The sequence below is a fragment of the Limanda limanda genome, chromosome 1 (assembly GCF_963576545.1).
Source record: "Limanda limanda chromosome 1, fLimLim1.1, whole genome shotgun sequence".
NCBI lineage: Eukaryota > Metazoa > Chordata > Actinopteri > Pleuronectiformes > Pleuronectidae > Limanda > Limanda limanda.
Window position 1 is genome coordinate 10,809,900 of NC_083636.1, and position 19,902 is coordinate 10,829,801.

General features: G+C 42.8%; 1 protein-coding gene across 1 annotated transcript in view; it reads right to left on the minus strand.

Moving 5' to 3' along the window:
- Nucleotides 1-538: 538 nt before the first annotated feature.
- celsr1a (cadherin EGF LAG seven-pass G-type receptor 1a) overlaps nt 539-19,902 on the minus strand; it is an 84,507-nt gene continuing 65,143 nt past the window's right edge. Inside the window, exons 14-36 of the mRNA XM_061079388.1 lie at nt 19,707-19,848; nt 18,103-18,223; nt 17,545-17,728; nt 15,635-15,736; nt 14,273-14,367; nt 13,665-13,874; nt 12,861-13,044; nt 12,626-12,769; nt 12,346-12,529; nt 11,305-11,472; nt 11,037-11,163; nt 10,752-10,952; nt 7,681-7,855; nt 6,864-6,976; nt 6,638-6,717; nt 6,391-6,517; nt 6,124-6,249; nt 5,907-6,001; nt 3,864-3,964; nt 3,635-3,778; nt 3,064-3,327; nt 2,596-2,974; nt 539-2,287 (exon numbers count right to left, since the gene is read on the minus strand). Coding sequence (XP_060935371.1) covers nt 2,263-2,287; nt 2,596-2,974; nt 3,064-3,327; nt 3,635-3,778; nt 3,864-3,964; nt 5,907-6,001; nt 6,124-6,249; nt 6,391-6,517; nt 6,638-6,717; nt 6,864-6,976; nt 7,681-7,855; nt 10,752-10,952; nt 11,037-11,163; nt 11,305-11,472; nt 12,346-12,529; nt 12,626-12,769; nt 12,861-13,044; nt 13,665-13,874; nt 14,273-14,367; nt 15,635-15,736; nt 17,545-17,728; nt 18,103-18,223; nt 19,707-19,848 — 3,491 coding nt within the window. The 3' untranslated portion in view covers nt 539-2,262. The remainder of the gene's footprint in view (nt 2,288-2,595; nt 2,975-3,063; nt 3,328-3,634; nt 3,779-3,863; nt 3,965-5,906; nt 6,002-6,123; nt 6,250-6,390; nt 6,518-6,637; nt 6,718-6,863; nt 6,977-7,680; nt 7,856-10,751; nt 10,953-11,036; nt 11,164-11,304; nt 11,473-12,345; nt 12,530-12,625; nt 12,770-12,860; nt 13,045-13,664; nt 13,875-14,272; nt 14,368-15,634; nt 15,737-17,544; nt 17,729-18,102; nt 18,224-19,706; nt 19,849-19,902) is intronic.

A 19,902-nucleotide genomic window follows, 5' to 3' on the forward strand; every position in this document is an offset into this window, starting at 1 on the left:
GTTATTAACATTTTCAGCATTTCTACAGAACAGTGGTGAGTTAATCCCTCTCGCTTTCTGTGTGTGTGTGTGTGTGTGTGTGTGTGTGTGTGCGCCCATATCAAAGTGAGGCTGGTGATCAGAACCACTCACAATGTACCAACACACGTTAGATTTACTCAGTTGTCTCAGACAGTCAGACTGCTCTCTCTTCACGTGACCTTGTATGGACAACATCTACATTGCAAACACATGCCTTCAGTTTGAACCTGTGTTTTAAATCAATCCTCTTTGGTGGATTCTTTGTCTATTTAAGTTTCTCTCCGTCCTTCCTACCAAAATAATTATTCTATTCTACTTTCTTTAATAATTAATATTAAAAGTTTTCCATGAATTATTCATGATTCAAAAACAAGTTCTGAGTCTAAACTCAATGTGCGCGGTTAAAGTACATTGTCTGTCATCACAGGTTGGTTTAAATATTGGTGAGTCACGATTGGTTTGCAGCTAAATGACATTAAAAAAAGCTACAACACAGTTTTAAAAAGTCATCATGTCATCTTTAATTTTACAGTCACAATCATTTCTTTCTTTCCAGTGTCTGAAAACCATAAAAAATAAATATACATTATGTTACAAAACATTTCCAGTGTCTGGGATCAATAAAACAACGAGGACATTTATCGGCAGCCTCGGCTGCGTGAGGGCGAAACACTGAGGACGAACAGTCTGTGTGGTACTAAGGCGTTCAGTGAGTGGTAAACCAGGCTTTAAGTGGCATTATACAAGCTGCAGGATACACTAGAGATGGAGCAAATTTCACTTTGAATTTAGATTCAGACATATAGTAATAAAGGAACAATTTGTATTTATGTTCAAGAGTTTCTATTAATTATGGTTTTGCTTTTCAAAACATTTTTGAAAACGTATGTCTGTCAAGTCAGAAAAAGAAAAATTGATCGTTATATTATCGTTATGTTATATCATATATTATGATCATTATAACTTGATGTATTTTAAGTTACAATATTAAAAATGCATGTTATCACTTAAAAACGTCATATATTTAACAATTTATAACGTGGGAAGTTTGATTTTTTAACAATAAGTTATCACGTTATAACATGATACATTTAACGTTGTACAACATGCTTCCTGCAAGAAAGTAAGTTCAAAGTGAAATTACCCAAACTTGAATCTGCATGTTGACTGTATATCAGGACTTTGGTAACCAGGAATATTGGTTGCATTGAAGAAAGAGGCAGGACGGACACTGGAAAGAGAAGGTTTCAGATTCATAGTGCTCCAACTGAAAAACTCCATACACACTCAAACACAACAGTCTTTAATCCGTTATGTGTGTGGATGTGTCTGTACGGCAACAAATGCTGCCAGAGTGAGTTACATCACTTGGAACCCCACTCCTGGCTTATACAGTAAGAGTATGTAAGCCTGTGTGTGTGTGTGTATGTGCGCCCTGGATTGAGGCCTGAAGGCACGCAGGTAATTGTTCTCAGTCGATTACACCAGCATATCAAGTGATTTTCTCAACGGGAAGGCATTCCTAGTGCAACACAGGCGAAATGATTGTTCTAGTTGTCGAAACTCATCCTTGCTGCAGCTGAAATACAAAATAGATAATTTTCTTTAACAATATCTACACATTAATTACACTCTAAATGCACTGGATGCCTTTCTTTGAGTTAAAAAAAGAGGAGAAGAAGAAAAGCACTTGGCGTGTGTCGGAAACAGCTTGTGCTGGGTTTAAGTCTGCAGTACCGGCACGTATGGTTCATGCACAGTGATTGTACGTCCGATTTTCTCCATGAGAAAAATGCACAGTCCCAAAATATTGTCCAGCTTTTTGACTGACGTGTCATAATAACAATCCTTTTGGGGATTGCAATGCATTCTGGGGGCATTCTTCATCTTCTTCCCCTTAACTTTAGTGGTTTTGGCACACGTGGCTCCATTTCATCCTCTGTCCAACATGGTATTCCCTTTATTATTTCTCAAATCTTTTCTTTATCTCTGCTTCTCAGGCAGTCTGTAAGTCTGCAATTAATACTGCTCTCCGGAGAGAGGGAACACCAGAGGGATGGAAGGACAGATCAGGCAGAGGAGCTTTTTTCCCACTCATTTCACCCTTGTCTTCAGCACCCCTCCATCTTAATTTATTCTTTCATTTGACTCCCCTCCACTCTTGGCTCTCCTTCCCTGGTGGTTTGTCCCGCTCGCTCCCTTCTTTCCCAGGGGCGGCCGGTCTGGGTTTATCCTGACAGGTCAGATTGAAGTCTCGTTACTGCCACTGTGAGCAGAAGAAGAAATGGAGGGAGGGTAAGAAGAGGGGAGAAAGGGTGGAGGATGAAACAACACAAATCGTATCTTATTTCGTGCTATAATCAAATGAATAGTTAGATTTGATGGTCTGTTCGGCTGTGCTGCAAAACAAAAACATGTGATTTCTGCATTTAAATGTCCATATTGTTGCTGAAAATGAATTTTCACATGCTGGTTGATTGATATTGGATTATTCACTTCAGCTGTATTATTATTTATGTTGTATTAGGCCACAGAATGGTGTGAGCTGCCATTGTTCGCTCAAAAAATACCTACTCTGAGTCTGACTCGTTGTCTCCATTGACCGTCCCTGACTTCAAGTGCATGGCCACCCCCCCGTTGGTCTCCCGGTAGATGCCCGCCGGCGGGGGTCCGACAGGGATCTGCGGCCGCGGGGCCACGGGCGGCTTGATGAGGGAGCCGTTTTCGTGGTTGCCAGGGCGACCACCGTCGTTGGAGGCCAGCGAGGGCGGCCGCGAAGAAGGGCTCATGATGTTGACAGAGGACGGAGGCGGGGAAGACGTGGTGTTGTTGTTGTTGGGGGGCGGGGAGGTGATGGTGGGGGAGTGGTAGTCGCTCAGCTTCTCCCTCAGGCGGTTCTTCATGTTCTTGTCGGTGAGCGGAGGAGGGTAGCTGATCTTGTTCTTTAAGATGCCTGAGTTTGGACAAACAGTTCCAGTGTTAAGAAATAATCCTAATAAATTAATTCGATTGAAGTCAATCGAATTCTTCTCTCTCTCTTACCTTTTCTCTGCTCTGGTTGATGGTTGCTGTTGTGCTGGCCAGGGGGCGCTGTGTCTTTCGCATTACTGGTCGTCTGTTTGTCTCTCTCCTGGGGCGACTCCCTCTCTCTTTCTCCGGTGTGGTTGAGCTTATTTTCCGAGTGCAGCTCCACGTTCACCTTGGTCTCCACCCTCAGCCTCTCTGCCCCAGCTGGATCCTCGCTGTCGCTGGCTGTGGTGGGCTCTGTGGGCCAGTAGGGCTTCGTATGATTCGGCACTGAATCCACTGATGGGGTGGAAAGATACATATTTGAAGCAGAAGAGTGTGTACCTCCCCCAAGGCCCAACAGGCCAGACTCTTAAATCAGTCCCCCAAACATGCCTGATATTTTTGTATCAAGATCGTTGAATTATTTCCAGGAAAAATCACAGAAATGTTTAATAATGCCGAATCGTTGCTGATCTCATAAAGGTAGGTAGAATAATTTAAGTAGCATATAATGAAAAAACTATGTCTAAAGTATGACATTGTTCGAGTACTTCACTAACCACTGACTGAGCTTCACCATTAGCCTCAGTCGGACCACACATACCTTTAGGCGTGCTGTGAACGGGCTGCCTCTCGTTGTTCCACTTCGGCTTGACGTCGATGTCGTCGTCCTCGCTGTCGGAGGAGTGCGAGGAGGCGTAGGAGGAGCTGTGCTCGTCCACTGACAACTCACTGTCTGAGTCCGAGTCTGTGGGGGGGGGGGGGCAAGGAGGGTTAGTCAGCTGAGAAACTTTGATCTGATCCAAACCCCTGAAAAACTGCGGCGAACTCACCATCTCCCTTGGTGCCGTTTCTATGGAACAGAGGTCCATCCAGATCTGTGCGTCCTTTAGCTGCTCCTGAGGAGCCGCTGGGCTTCTGACCCGCCTCCTCCCTTCATAGATAAAGACAGATACAGCAGCGAGGAAGGGAGAGGAGGACGGGGAGTGGAAGAAATGGGAGTGAAAAAGAAGAGGTTGAGATAAAAAGGATAAAGAGGGGGGAAGTACAGCGGCTCTGGAAATAAATTCAAGCCCCAACTGGAAGTTTGAGACAACTTTTATACACACATTTGCCTCCGTTGTTGGTTTCAAATAAGAGAAGAACAAAAACTAACAGGTGGTTTAGGTGTCCTTGCATCAGGTTAAAGTCTTGATCATCAACGCAAAATAAGACGTATGGATAAAAATTCAAATCATTACACGTGCATCATCTATTTCAGTCTATTTATAATATATTTATATAGTTTCTTTCAGTGATTTGTTAATTGAATCTTCCATAGTTTGATCCATAATTGATTACAAATTATGTGGATTCAACTCCTCAGTCACCTCCTCCTGCTTATTCCAGGTTGGATTGAGAAGTTGGCTGGAGGGTAAACATGATACCGGAGACTCTGACTTATCTGACGGTTGAGAGGAGTTTCTGGAAGCAGCTGCAAACATGCCAACAGCCTTAGCCTCTCCCCTTTTCCCTCACTCTGTCTCTGATAGACAGCACGCCACATTGCTTGCCCCCAGCATTTTTGCTCCCTTACTGACCCCATCGTCAGTTCGCATTACCCAGATGACAGCTTTATGAGTCAAGGCGCACAGTCAGACCTCAACTTGATTCTGTTAAACTCTTTTAAAACACCAGGTACATGTAACACCACTCCACTGCGATGAAAACACGCCTGTGATAGTCTGCAACAGGGGAGATTAGCCTGTGATGAGGAGCCACTCGATCGTGGGAGGGCTGTATCTCAACATGTCAACGTTTCCCGTGCTATTGCTCAAGCGCTGATTAAGAAAGTTAAAAAAAGGAATGAAGATTTATACAGGCTAATAAAAATAAACGACACTCAATTGGTTTTTGACATTATTTACAACCTATGTTTCTTTAAAAGCTGCAAGAAATAAAAAGTAAAAGAAGGACATGCTACAGCATGTTTTATAATAAATTATACATATCTACAGTGTATAAGTGCCTGAGACTGATACAGTTTAATATGTTTGTTGAAGAAAGGATATTGATGTATACGCAGTTTGTAATTTAGACTAAAACATGTGAATTTTAGTAAACTACACCGAGCTTGATCTGAAACATTAAAAAACATCCTTAGCCTTAATGTCTGCTGCTGCCCTTCTCCTAGTTACTGCTGCAGTTTTTAAGTCTGCATATCATGAAATGTTCACTTCAACAACACAATGCATCGAATCAAAATGAACATGATCAAAGTTGAAATAAAACACACAACCCTCAACAATGTAACATAATGGATGAATGGTGTGAATGGATGCAGAGTAGACATGATGCTCCTTTGTCTGGGTAGCCGTGAAAGTAGGTACGGGTATGTCTGTATGGCGTTTTGCAACAAGGCCGTGCACCATGCGCTGGCAAAGCTCAGCCTCATCTTCCATGCAAACCCGATTACATCTCTGTGCAGGTGCCGTTATGTGGCAGTATTCACGTATGGAAGCAGAGAAAACCAAAGTGCAGAGAAACTTAGCCGCTTGATTTATACCCAGTTTTGGACAGAGCTTGGAATAAGGACAGGGTGTAATGTGTTAGTATGTGTGAGATATTTGATGCATTGACAGAACCGCGGAAAGCACAACCAAGAAAAACCAGAGAGAGAAAGGAAAACAGGTCCAAAAACAGACATGCTTGGTTGCACACACACACACACACACACACACACACACACACACACACACACACACACACACACACACACACACACACACACACACACACACACGTGGTGCAGCAGTGTAGTAAAAGCAGCCATGCAGTCAGTGAGCGTGTTGTACCTGAGCGCGTAAGCCAGGTAGCTGCTGCGGCTCTTAGCTGACCTGAGCGTACTGTCCAGGGACACGGTGGACTCTCCGATGCCCGAGCGGTACAACGGGCCGTCTTCTGTGAACGTGTTGTTGCAGTTGAGAGAACGCTGAAAGTGGAGGAACGAGTTTGAGCACATTTTAAATATCAGTCCCAAACAAATGGCACACAGCGTTCTGTGATATGAACTGCATGTGAGGATACAGAGTTTTTGTGTGTCGGATCACTCACTGTGAGCAAAGACGCCCTCGTGGTGCTGGACTCGTCGGGCACGCTCTTCTTCCCTGTGAACACGTTCTTGAGGTTTTTCCTCACCTCTTTGTTGAAGATCACATAGAAGAAGAAGATGAAGACTCCCTGTGATAAAAAAAAAGCGATAACATTTGTTAAAACAGCAGCGTGCGTATGGTGAAGGATACACCTCTGTGCATGTGTTTAAACCAATAGAGAATGAGAGCAGAATCTCTATTGTGAGGTCCAGCATCAACCCGGTGATACCTGCAGACAGCTGAAGACGGCGAAGAGGTAGTGGAAAGTCATCACGTCGCTGTTGACCGCCATTAGGCCGAGCAGCCAGGTGGCGCTGATGAGCAGCAAGAGGAGGAAGGCCATCCGGAGCGCAGGGCTGAAGAGTGATTCACACACACACACGATGAGATTCCTGAGACTTACGCTGCTGCTCTTTCCAAAATAAAGATGCCAATGTTAAATGAAAATGCGTGTTTTATGTGACAGGGAAACATACATCGCTCCTGACTTCTCCATCGCTTTCTGCCTGCGACCACAGGAAGCCTTTGCAGCGAGGATAAAGATCACAATGTTCACCTGAAGAGGAAGGAGGAGAAGGAGGGAGACAGTTCGTTGTATTACACTTTCCTGCGATACACACAGTTGTATCTATCTTTTGCTGTACATTTCATAGGTTATCCACATCGTTGTACGTTTCAAATCACTTTCGTTCATGTACATACCAGGAGGACAACAAAGATGGGTCCTGCGAAGCTCCAGATGAGTGTGTCGTGGATAGAGAGCCAACAGAAGTCTGGGTTCCCGTATCCCTGAGGGTCCAGACCTACCGCCAGACCTGACCACACACAAACACACACAGTATTATTCTCCGAAATTATTTAAAAAACTTCCCTGACGTCCGTGTTAAATAACCCGAGGTGACAAATCCAGGATATTCCCCTTTGTTTTTCTTCCTATTCCAATTTTAAAACTGTCATATCCGTCACTTATCGCTGTCATTTGCACTTTCGTCTCCTTTGGATCTCTGTGTATTTAGCGCTGCATCTGTCTTGCACTATTTCTCAATCCAAATTCCAATCAGGTGAAGCTCTGCTGGTCTCCAACAAAGCATGTCAGTACATCACAAAGCATTTGATCCATTACAAGATGGGTTACAACAGTAAAAGATGTAGAAAATGACAGGCTAAAGAACGGTGACTAATTGGAGATATGAAATGGTTAAAATGTAATGTTGCATTTTAATGAAGAAAAACTGCTTTTTTATGTTAGAAATAGAAAAGAATAAAAAGATGCATGATACTTTTTTGTTGTATTGTGTAAATATTGTGGGTTTCTAAAACAAGGCAGGATACAATATGTCTGTCTCTGTCTTTGAAATCTCCTCCGTTTCTTGTTCATTAATTTTCCCACGAGGATTAAAGAGAAGAGACGAGTCCCAGCACGAATCTCCCTGACAACCTGCCATCTTCATTTGCTTTGTATCTGAGTCTGTGAGTGTGTGGGTGTGTGTGTGTGTGTCTGTGTGTGTGAGGGCCTCACCCGTGATGATGGCCGGTATGCCCCAGCCCATGGCGTAGTAGAACCTCATGTGGCCGTGGTTGATGTTGCGCAGCTCGGTCAGCATGCGGTAGATATGCAACCCTTCCACGAACATCCAGGCAAAGGTGCACATGTAGAAGAAATGCAGGAGGATGGCGATCACCGTGCACACGAACTGCAGGGAGAGGAGATGCAGAGGGGGGAAGAAGAGCCAGATATCTGTAAGTATGTGTTTCCATTTTGATGGAATCCAGACGAGCAATAAGGGAAACTGCTTTATTTTGAACCAGTCAGTGAGTTCATCCATTCAAAACAGGTTGTGAGCTTCTTCAATGTGAGCATTTGCGGTTTCCCACTGTGTATCAAACAGATATAAATACTGCGCTGTTTGGCAGTCAAAACAAGCTTTGATTTTATGTCACCTAACTTATGGTGATGTTTTCGACCTTCCAGCACTTAAATAGACCAATTAACGAATCACGTTGTCAAAAAAGGTATAACGGATTAATCGATGTGGAAAATAATACTTTCAGGCATAGCGGCAGTATATATCAAACGTTTTTTATGGCAAACTTCACCAACTTATGTAATGAAGCAATGATTCAGAGAGAGAGAGAGAAAGACAGAGAGAGAGAAAGAAAGAGATAGACTACCTTGACAGGGTTATAAATCATCGTGCAGATGGCCCTGGGCACACACTGACAGCATTCCACAGTACTGACACACACACACACACACACACACACACACACACACACACACACACACACACACACACACACACACACACACACACACACACACACACACACACACACACACACACACACACACACACACACACACACACACACACAAACACACTTACGAATTCAGATATGTAAAAAAAGCAAAGGAAAACCCCAGATGAAAACCTTTTTCTCAAAGAACTCCCTGCAGACTTGGCTTCTACACTTCATACAGGTGCTGATAACGCAGCGTGTAACTCAGTCCCCCTCTTCCCAGTCAAAACACTGTGAGTCAGAACATTTGTCCCAGAAACAAGACAAAACTCCCCCAGCTCCCCTGGAACCTGTAAACATACATGCTCCTAATCTTTTATTCTAGTTTGGTGGTCGGACTCGGACAGAAATATTATGCTATGGATGGTACAGAATAGCTCGGTGAAGGGCAGTGAAATCTGATAGTTGCTGTAGAACAGAGGAGGTCATCTACTCTGTATTGGAAGAATCAGAATGCTGTCTAGATAGTTTTATATTTATGTCTCTTGTCTTTGATATAAGGTTATTCTTGACTTTTTTACATTGTCATGGTCAGAGCCAAACATCTGGCTGACAGCTGGTGTTCAGCAGCTTCTACACATGGTGGTGGTTCAGGATTGACAGTTGGATCTGATGATCCGGTGACGTCTCTATGTAACGACTGTAAACATCTGGTTGAGCCAGACGACTCAGAGCTGACGCTTTGGTTTCAAAGGGAGATTGTGTAACTTGTGAAAGAAGAGATGAAAACGTTGATTAAATTAATTAAAATCAATTAATTCTGTTTTATACACTTTACTTTAAAAAAAGTAACTGCTTGTTTTTTACATCTCCCCAAGAGCTATCAAGTATTTTGACTTTCCAAACCCCTCCGAATTCAAAATGAATGAGCAGGAAAACCTGTCAATTAACAGGTTAATGATGTTTTCTGTAGCAGACACGTGAGAGATTCATCAAGTTGAAAACTAAGGAGTCGTTTCTGGAAACGTTTGCCAAGGTCTTCAACCCCGGGGCCTGTTTCTGGAGACACGTACCAGTCACAGCACGTCTCCGCTACTGGCCCACGGAGATGTGTGTGTGTGTGTGTATGTGTGTGTCCAAATGTCTATGTCAGCAGACTTCAAAGTATTCCCACACTGTTTGATCCTTTACTGTATGTTGAGTGCGCATGTGTGCGTGCATGTTTCTGTGACCGACCTAAATCCAAAATAGATTATGAATGCAATAATCTACACTAATCAGCCTAGTAGACAGACTTCAGACTGTACAGTGTCTCAGCCTACATCCTATAGCTCTTTAATTAGACAAAGTTACGGACATTTTAAACTTAGACAGTAAAATAAACTGGTTATATCAGGTTTTGTTCAAAGAGGTTTCTGGCAACCAGTGGATTCCTAACTAGTAGAGTCTTTAGCTGATCGTCAAAACACATAATCTGTCGTATAAAGACCGACTCTCAGGTAATCCACGGCCCATTGAGCGTGGTAAACCCCTGTCAACAGGACGTTAGACAGCAGCCCGCAGGCCAAACAAATTATTGTCGGATAGCTGGCAGTTTAAAACAGTAAACACAGAGACATGTGTTTACTGCTTCATGTTCCACAAAAGTGCACCACAAGCACAGGAAAATGTACTAACTGGTGTGTGTCTGTATTACTTTCACAGTCTGTGTTTCCATCAAAATGCCCTGGATGTCATCTTTTTTCTCTTGTTTCTATACATCACTCAAGTAATCCAACACAATCTAAGAAAATGCTCAAAAACGTCCCCTCTCTCACAATGTTAAAGAAAGTAAAAAAAATGGCTGCAACCGCTCCCTGATCTGGATCCACACCAAAATCTAATGTGATCTTTCCTGACCCATTCTGCCTCTTTCCACCAAGTTTCGTGAAAATCCTTCCAGTTATCTTTGTGTAACAGACAACCTCCATGGCAGAGGTAAGCATATATCCCTGAGTCACCTGTAACACTTGAATGCACTGAAATTCAATACTGTTGCTGAGTGTGTTTAATAAACAGTTGAAAAAGCTCAAAAGTAATTGAAGGATAAGACCTGAAAACGTTCACCTTCTGCCACTACAAGTGGTTCAAGTAGAAACTTGATAAAACCACCGAGGCATACAGTTCAATTCTCTGTAAACATCAGTGTAACAATATCCACTCTGGCATAAATAATAGTGTTGACTAACATCCAATTAAATTCCCTTCAAAACAACAGGTTTGGAACATGCTTGGTGGTGCTGATGAACGTGAACATGACTCCATCTGACGGGGTTGTGGGGTTATGTCGGAACAAAAAAACACACTCACTGGATTGTCAGTCTGGTTGATGCCAAACAGGAAGACGAGCTCAGAGAAGAAGAGCGCTGCCACCAGGTTCCGATGGATGGCGTGGAGGTTGGAGCGGAGCCGGCGCAGGAGGCACAGCAAGATGAAGGTGAGGAGGAGCAGGGCGAGGGAGACGGACACTGTGGTGTAGGTGACGATTTTCAGGGGGAGAACGTCACCGTGCTGTGGAGAGAGATTCAGATGTGGAGTCAGGAAATCTTTTTTATTAAGAGATGAAGCAGCTTAGACAAAGGTTTAGGGACGCACCTCTCTCTTGGAGATATCCATCAGCACAGCGAAGCTGGTCAGGTGATTACACTGACAGCTAATGTGGCTGTTGTTTCTGTTCAGCACCTCGCAGCCTTTAGAAGACCAGCCGCCTGTTCCTCCGATCCTAGACACCAACGCACACATATACACCAAAATCAGGAATTTAGAAAAGTACATCAGACTGCTTGGAGAATCAAAAAAAAACATAACTACATCCACTAACCCTGCTAAAGTAAAGTAAAAGTAAAAGTAAAGTCTAACATACGCAATGGAGTGGTCCCAAAAGACGCAGACAGGCTTGGTCCTCTCCTCTGTCTCCAGCAAGATGTACTCCAGGGTGATGGGGGGGTCTAAGGTGGGTGGGAGAGGCGGGCCCTCACTGTGGACTGTGGCGCTCACTATGGCCGTGTTGATCACCGGACGGTTGGGGAGCCTGGAAACACGGTTTTTAAACAAGTTTTTCACAACAGACCATGGACTCATAGCCTGTATATAAAAATGGACGACACCTCTCCACTTTCCTGGATAACATGTGCTCGACCAATCACGAGTCAGTAGCAGCTGTCAATATAATCCCATTTTTAGCTTCAAATTAACTTATTACAATAATGAATAAAAAATTACACATAAATAAATACAAAACAACCCAATGATAGTAGTAACTGGTTGAAGTAAAGTTTAAAGGGACCATTAAAATGAGCACAGACATCAGTGCAATAAGAATGACCTAAAGTGATGAAAACCATCTTTGAGAAAAGTTCATTAACATGTACTTTTACTTTTTAGTTTGGTCCATGTCCCATCCAACAACTCAGAGAAGGCCAGGTTTACAGTCTATTCAGGAGGCCCAGAACTTTGAACACACTTTATTCTCTTATCTTATCATTTTGTTAACGTCCCATTCTTGTCTCAGTATCATATTTTTTGGTCCCCGACTCAATGTTTTCTCAGTATCACAGAGGCCTACGTGGGCAGTGATAAGGTGGTTCTTTCAAAAACACTCAATGTAAATATGATATGTTTTAACATCAAAGAGGAAATATTCTCATGTGATGTGGGGTCTCTAATGAATTATAGTGAGTATAGAGTTCAGACAGAGTGTGGGCTCTTTCTTTTGGCCTCTGTTTAGTCTCACTCTTCATCTGTTTGACTGCTTTACACATCATGATTTAATCCCAGGAGAGCATGTGAGAAAGTGGGAGTAGAGTCTGAAAAAAGCATGAACGTCTGAATGTAACTGTGTGTAGGTCTGAACATTTTGACTTAAAGCCTGCAACTATTTTATAGATAAAATTCAATCCTCTACCTCAGACTCCTGCGATCGGGGTCGTATCTTTCCGGGAGCAGCTCTCCCAGTGATTTGTACACTATCACCACGGCAACCGGCAGAGGGACGGCGGGCTCGAGGTGTCGGCGTCTCCTATCAGGCACTGTGTGCTCCTCCTCCTGAGGGGGGTCCGTCGGAGTCGGAGGGGCCGGAGTGGGTTCAGCTGAGTTAGATGGAAAGATAAAGTGATTGACTGAGAATGCTGTTTCAATCAAGTATGTTTCACTAGACTTATGAAACTAGTGTGGTTTTATTGTACCTCTGGGGTCCTGGGAGCCGAAGTTGAACTGGGAGAAGTGGACGGACGACCCGAGCTCTTTGGGATAAGTCTCCTTGATTTCCTGGAATCGAGGAAACGTCGCCTTTTCAGGATCTGACACATCGAGGTAGTCCACTGTTAAAACTAGAAAACAGGCAAAGAGAGAACATTGTGAGCATGGTGCGGCACCGTGAACCTGTTTGTCCCACAGCGGGTTTTCTAATCTTCCACTCACTCATGTTCTCCGTAACAATCGTGAAGGGTTTCAGGTAGGTTTTCCTGACGTTCTTAGCCAGCGTGTTGGCGTAGTCCTCGAAGTTGCGAAGCAGATGTGCCGTGCCGCCGTCGGTCTTCTGGATCTGCTCCCAGTGCTCCTTGGTTTCAGGATCCAGGATGGCACTGCCCGCTCGCACCAAATTCTTGATAAAAATATATAAACATGTAACGTGAATGGAAAATTTGAAGAGCACGTCCCATTGTGTGTGTTGGAAAAGGGAGAATGCCGCTGCTTTCTTTCCCACTCCTTATCCTGAACGCCTGATCTTCCATGTACTGTAACTGTGGTGAGCAGGTACCATCTCCGATAATAGCGGCTTTAATTTCCAGAATCAGGCCAAGAAAGATCAAGAGTAATCCTGAACTGTAATCAATTAAAAAGACGAGCAATTCATTCAAAACTATTTTTATCTACAAGATTCAGCCTGGACACTTTTTAAGATTTCCAAACAGAGTTTGGTGAATTTGTTACAGAAGCAGCTCTTTTGGTTCAGGAAGCCGAGGATCAAGGGTAATATCCAATGTTCAGTTGTGTTCCAGTTTGATGGGCTTTGTTTTTTCTCCACATGAAAATTCCTAATCGCTCAAACATGGAGCTAAACATAAATAAACCTCACGTATGGCTGCAGAGGGCGCTGTTGCTCAGTAAAAGCATTGCTTTAAGTTCTTTTCCAAGTGGAAATCTGTCCGATCCCTTTTAAACACTTTTAAGAAGTCATTCAATCTAAGTTTATTATTACATCCAGACACTTTTCTTTTCTACCTCATTGAACTCTGCGTCCCTCATGGCGGTGAGGTCGAATCCCGCCTGCTGGCTCTCGTATAGCAGCACAAGATTCAGCAGCTGGGCGGCCGTCTTCACATCGTTGCCGTAGTAATGCGGGGTGTTGCTGGTGGCACTGTTAAGCAAGCGCACAATGTTCTTGGAATGCTCGCCGTCCATCCTTGAGCTGTTGCGCCGAAGGTCGTCGCTCTGAAAGAAGGAAGGGAGGGAGGGAGGGGTGAAAAGAGAACGAGAAGCTGAGTGGGTGCAATGAAACAGAACAGAAACTGGTCAATTCCAGGATTAGTGAGAGTTTGAGAAAGTTCAAGACTAAAGTATTAGGTTCAGGTTCCAACACAACAGGTGAAAAACCTCCAATAGACTGCTGATCAAATTACACTTGACTGAAGACAATGCTGAGAACAGATGAACTCATATGAGAACCAACCAGGAGGTATAGAACACTGATATATCCTTTTCTCTGTGCTCATTCGTGCATCTCTAAATAAGACCAGAGTTGATTTTGCACTTTACTCAACACACATTGTCACGACAAACACCTGAGTGGAGGATTTTAATCTCAAACTGTTCAATTTCATTTGACTCACCAGCTTCTTCAGGTAGGAAAAGGTGACGGTGGTGCAATTGAAGAGCTCGGGCAACAACCAGCCTTTCTCGTCACTACAGTGGCGGATGGCGGTGCCTGAAAATACAAAATCAGAGAGAGATTAAAATCAATTCACTCTCACACAGAGAACCATATACTTAAAAATAATATTTTATGTCCTGGGTTTTGCCTCTCAGGTTGCTGGATGTAGGTAATACCTGCACACTGAGCCAATAAAACAAACTGTGTACTATGGCTGAAGGGGCTTTATAGGAAATCTTATAATCTATACTTTCATTTTTGTGTAGTATTGTCTTAAAAAGATTATTTGAATAGACCTTAGTCAAAAGTTCTGATGAAAAAGACCATGGCTGTGCTCTTTATAGTAAAATCCCATTTGTGATCAGAAACTGGTCGGAATATGAGCTGAAGTTAAACAGTTAAGAAAATATAAAAAGTTCTTGTTCTGGTGGTTTTAAAATCTGAATCTGTCATTCCATTTTGAATTAGTCTGAGAAAAGACTTCATCCAAATGTGAAGTCGCTTCTCGTGCTTTTGTTAAGAAGAAGAAATGGCTAAAGGAGTTGCCAGTTGAAGCCCAAGAGAGGGTGAAGGGCAGCCGAGAAAGTTGGGGGTGGACGACAAAAGGGGTCACCATGGTGATGGCGGTTACTAAGGGGTTGTAAGAAGGAAAGTGATGGAGCTTTACTGAGAACGGGTCAGCAAGCTCAAGTTCTCTCGTCTCAACCACACACACACACACACACACACACACACACACACAGACACACAAACACACACACACACCGACACACACAAAGCTGGCAGTAAATGTACATGGGGTTTCTCTACAAATTCAAAACTAAACATTTTTGGGTGAGAAAAGCCCTGCTGGATTAACCGACCAATCAGGGAGCTTCATTACAGTTTTTTTCAGCGTATGCCTTAATATATAATCACTCAAGAACAAACAGACAGACACACGCAGGTGAATTCATCAGGTGTGACACAAAAACTCTGAATATTTTAGCATAAAACATGATGAAAGCAAAACTATATTTACTCTTAGAATAAAATGTCATATTACCCCCTACAAATACAACTTGACCTCAACCTTGTTTTGACCTTGATGTAATTTTGACCATTTGTGGTCTCATGCTACGTTGCTTTAGAGAACACAATAATTACCCCACACTATGCAGCTGTCATCAGAGGGTTTTAATGCTTATGTTTGTTGAAATCAGTGTTTCACCTTATTGGCGATGCGTGTGCATGAATGTGAGGGGGTGGAGCTTCTGAAGGAGCAGTGAAGAGAGGGGTGTCCTTCTCCACAGTCACAAACTCCACCTTCAAGGGCACTCACCAATGGATCCTTTGGGACAGTTCATGGCCGCGGGCCGTCCAGGGTTGGTCTTGGGCCACCAGATGCCTGCGTCGAACGCCTTGGGGCAGCCCACGTTCACCGCTGTGGAGGAAAGAAGGAGAGTAGATGGTTCAGGTGGTGTGATGTCAGACAAAATTAGTCCTTTAAGAAGTTAAATCGTTGACTGAACTACTTGAGAAAAACTTGACATGAGCTCTGGTTACATCTCCCACACTATCAAAAAAACAGCCACACAAACTAACAAAGTGATATTTGTGACTAATGAATCCTACAGAGCCACTGCACAATAGAGTGTTTCGTCACTTTGGCTGGGCTACCCTACTTGACAACCATATATATGTAAATTGCGTGAAACAATAGAATTATTGATCAAATCTAGGGACTTTCTGTCTTTGTTGGAGCTACAGGGCTAGTGTATGATATTTACCTGGCAACAACTGCACACAACAACTCCAAATAAACAATGACGTTGGATTAGCTATGTAGTTCCTTTGACAAAAGGTACAGTTGAGTTCAAGAAAGGTTCATGAAGATGAAGACATCTGACAATAGTAAGATTTGTATTTACGTAGTAACCCATAACTTCTCCAAGTCTGTTTAAAATGGGCCTGTTTGTGAAATGTGATCGAAAACCTTTTTCAGTTTTCAATAAAAATAAATAATATATTATTAATATGACAATAATAAATGATCACTTTTACTTTTCCATACTCTCCTTTTCCTCAAGGGTAATTTCTTTCCAAACCATGAGAGCATCTGTCATCATCAGCGGCTGCGGTGACATTAACTGAGTTTTTGAGAGGCTTCCTGTCGTCTGGGCCTCAGAGCTGACAGATCGGTATGAGGCCTGCCATGGATGGTTACATCTCAGTGACCCGCACAACATAACCAAAGAACTCTCTCTTTTTTTTCATCCTCGCCACTTTCCTTAGTCAATTCCTCGTGTCAGGATTCATTTAAGCCTATCCACATGAAACTATCATATCTGAAATCATATCAAACAAATAAAACCCGCTGATTTGGAACATCTGTCATCAACAAAGAGAACTACATCCAGCTCCATTCAAAGTCTGAGCACGTTCCGAGGCGTGGAAGAGCTTCATATTGGGTCAAACAGTAACGACATTGACATTTGTTCTCGGGCCTTCGGGGTTTTGTCTTCCATTCATCTCTACTGTATTGTGTGTGCGCACGGCCGCTGCCAAGTTTGCCCACAAGCCAGACTCGCCTCTTCTGCTTGGCTGGCCGGCGACAAAGCCAGCGAAGTTAGCTCGACTGCAGCACCAGCAGATGTGAGCGACACTATTTGTCTCCTCCTGACACTTCATCAATTCATCCGGGTACACGTTGTGAACCGGAACATTTAAAGGAATAATACACCCGATACACCCGGAGCTGTCCTTGTCATAAATATCTGACCTTCATGGATGGTTTCACTTGTCATGAACAGCGTGTTATTTATGTGATCGGTCAGCATTTTGGAACAGCTACGGACAAGCTATGTTAAGTTATCTTATGTTGTGTATAATGTATTATTGTACATAAATCCTTAGTTGGCTTCTTTTTATATTTTGATTTATAGTGCACTTATTTTTTCGACCTTATTTTTTTATTTATGTTTTTATATTGTATACTACTCATTTTATACCTATATTTTTCATTTCTATTTTTCTTGTCTTGATCTATATGTATATTTCTATTCTTGGCTGAAACGGCTGTAGCGTAATTTTGCTTCTTCTTTATTTCTTTTAACTTAACCTTAACAACCATGGGTTTTGATTTCAATATCACAATTTCCTGTTGAGGATAATATAAACTTAATTTGCAAAAAAGATAAAAAGAATTGGGATATATCACATTACGTTCACATAATTAATGAATTCAAATACCTTTACATCCAGAGGCCGTGACTTCAGAAAATGGGTGATCGCAGCGGTTGCACTGACGACCGATGACTCCTCCCTTACAGGGGCACTGTCCGGCGATGGGGTCGCACGTCCGAGACTCGGAGCCGACTGAGAAGCAGTCACAGGGGTAACAGGTGTCCTCGCCCTCGGGACGATAGTGGTTGTCCTGTGGGATGAGAAGACGCGTTACACTAATGAAATATTCAGTTCATTAAAAGAGAGCCGGAAGACATTAAGATATTTTGAGGCGCCATCTGTGCATCTTTAAAATGAGTCCAGGTAGTTTTTTCCTTAACAGCAGCAATAAGCTACGATTACAGTATGTTACTGAGACATGTTAAAGATGTGCAAGCAGAAATAAGTCATGTTAGATAAAGGGTTCAGTAATTCATGAGTTCTCGAGCTATGTCAAACCACACCACATGGTTTCCACAAAAATGTCCCTTGTAACCTTTCTTCTAATCATTCTCCTTAATCACGACACAAACCCTTTTATATTCCCTTTTAACCTGTGAAATCTCATGTTGTGTGTGTTTGTACCTTGCAGCGACACTCTCCTGAGGTCTTGTTGCAGTCTTTGTGAAATCCTCTGGAAGTATTACAGTTACAGGGACCACACATGGGACTGCCCCACCAGCCCAGGGGACACGGCTTCTCCACTCTGTCATCGAAAGACATGGACAAATTGACTTAGACTCAGCACACACATATATTTATTGCATTTAAACTGAAAGAAAATATAACCTGGAATTATTGAAGACCCTTATGACAAGGAAATTGGGGCGTGATACTTTACAGATGAGTAAGAATAAATAACACACAAAAAAAGAAGAAAAATAATTAAAGAAAAAAGAAAACTAAACCATTGAATTAACCAAACAAACTAATTTTTTAAATGTGTTTAAAGATGAATGGACATATTTTCGGCTTCGTTTATCCTGTGAAATTAAAGTTTTTATACCGATATATCAGCCAATTTTATTCTCTACCGATAAATCAGTCAAGCTCTAATGCACTAATTCTTCCAGAAATGCAGGTTAATCTCGCATGCAGCCTCAGATTTGTATTTTTTCTTCAAATTACAAAATGAATAAGAAGAATGTTCTTCCTCCAGCTGCTCTTTATACCAGAATAAGTAGAAAAAGACACACAAAAAACACACTACATCTGCTGTATATTCAACGTGAAGGTTGATCAGGTTTAAACATGTTGCTGACTTGGTATCAGCTTGTACACATCTGATTACTTCCTATCAGTTAACTTTATCTCTCACTAAACGTCTTGTGCTGCCCTGAATCTAGAATAAACTGCCTCCACAGTTTGAAGTCAGTGAATCAAGTGTGACTCAACACACAGAGACTTCCTTTCTCCCAAGAGAGAGATAGAGATTGGATCTACAGTGGAGTGATGTGATCTGATAGGGGACAAGCGCCGGTATGAGGCAACTGAGACTAAACACCTATGGAGGATCAGTGAGGCGTGGCGAGGGAATCCCACATCCTGCTCCAAACAGGAAGTGATGCGTGTCAGAGGGGTCAGGGTTGAGGGAGGAAATGACTGGTTCTCAAGCAGGGTTGGCTAATTCACGGGAAATGTATGACAACGCTGACTGTGCAGGCCAACACACCTCTCTCTGCATGAATTTCTTCTCTTTTTGATATCTCACACTCTTTCTCTTGGTCTTTCTCTCCTCACACACACAGGCACACACACTCTCTCCAGCTCGGATTACTTCCTAATAAAGCTGCTCTCAGAGACTCAGGACATTGGCAACATTACGAAAGAAGCAAGGGCCTAACACAACAAAGGAGATTAGTGGGCTTTGTCTCAGAGGGAGGCAAAGTCCACTTTGAGTCTGGTTATTTTTAACATCTGGATACGAAGGACTCTTGTATGTCTTGGAGGGATCATTGAGCAAAAAACCTTCTGTCTTTCAAATGTCTTTAAATGAGAATTTAAAGGATCTCCTGAAGTGTCTTTACTGGGAAATTTAAAAAGTCTGCAGAAACTCCAGAGGGTCTCACTCGAACATTCACGTTCAAACATGCACCTCCTTCAGAGAAACTCCAGATTATCTCTCCAGAGTTCAGTGCATGTTTGAAAGCATCTTAAAAGACACACACAGAGAGTGGAGGTGACCTTACTTGTTTTCACAGTACTGGCCATAGTGGTTCGGTCCACATTCACAGGTGTATCCATGGGAGGAGCTCGGTTTGCGAACACAGGAGGAAACATGCTCACAGGGGTTGAGCTGACAAGCGTCCACACAACTCTTACCAAAGTAACCTGGACGGATAAAAAGTGAGAAATTAAGTTACTGAGTGAAATAAACACTTTATA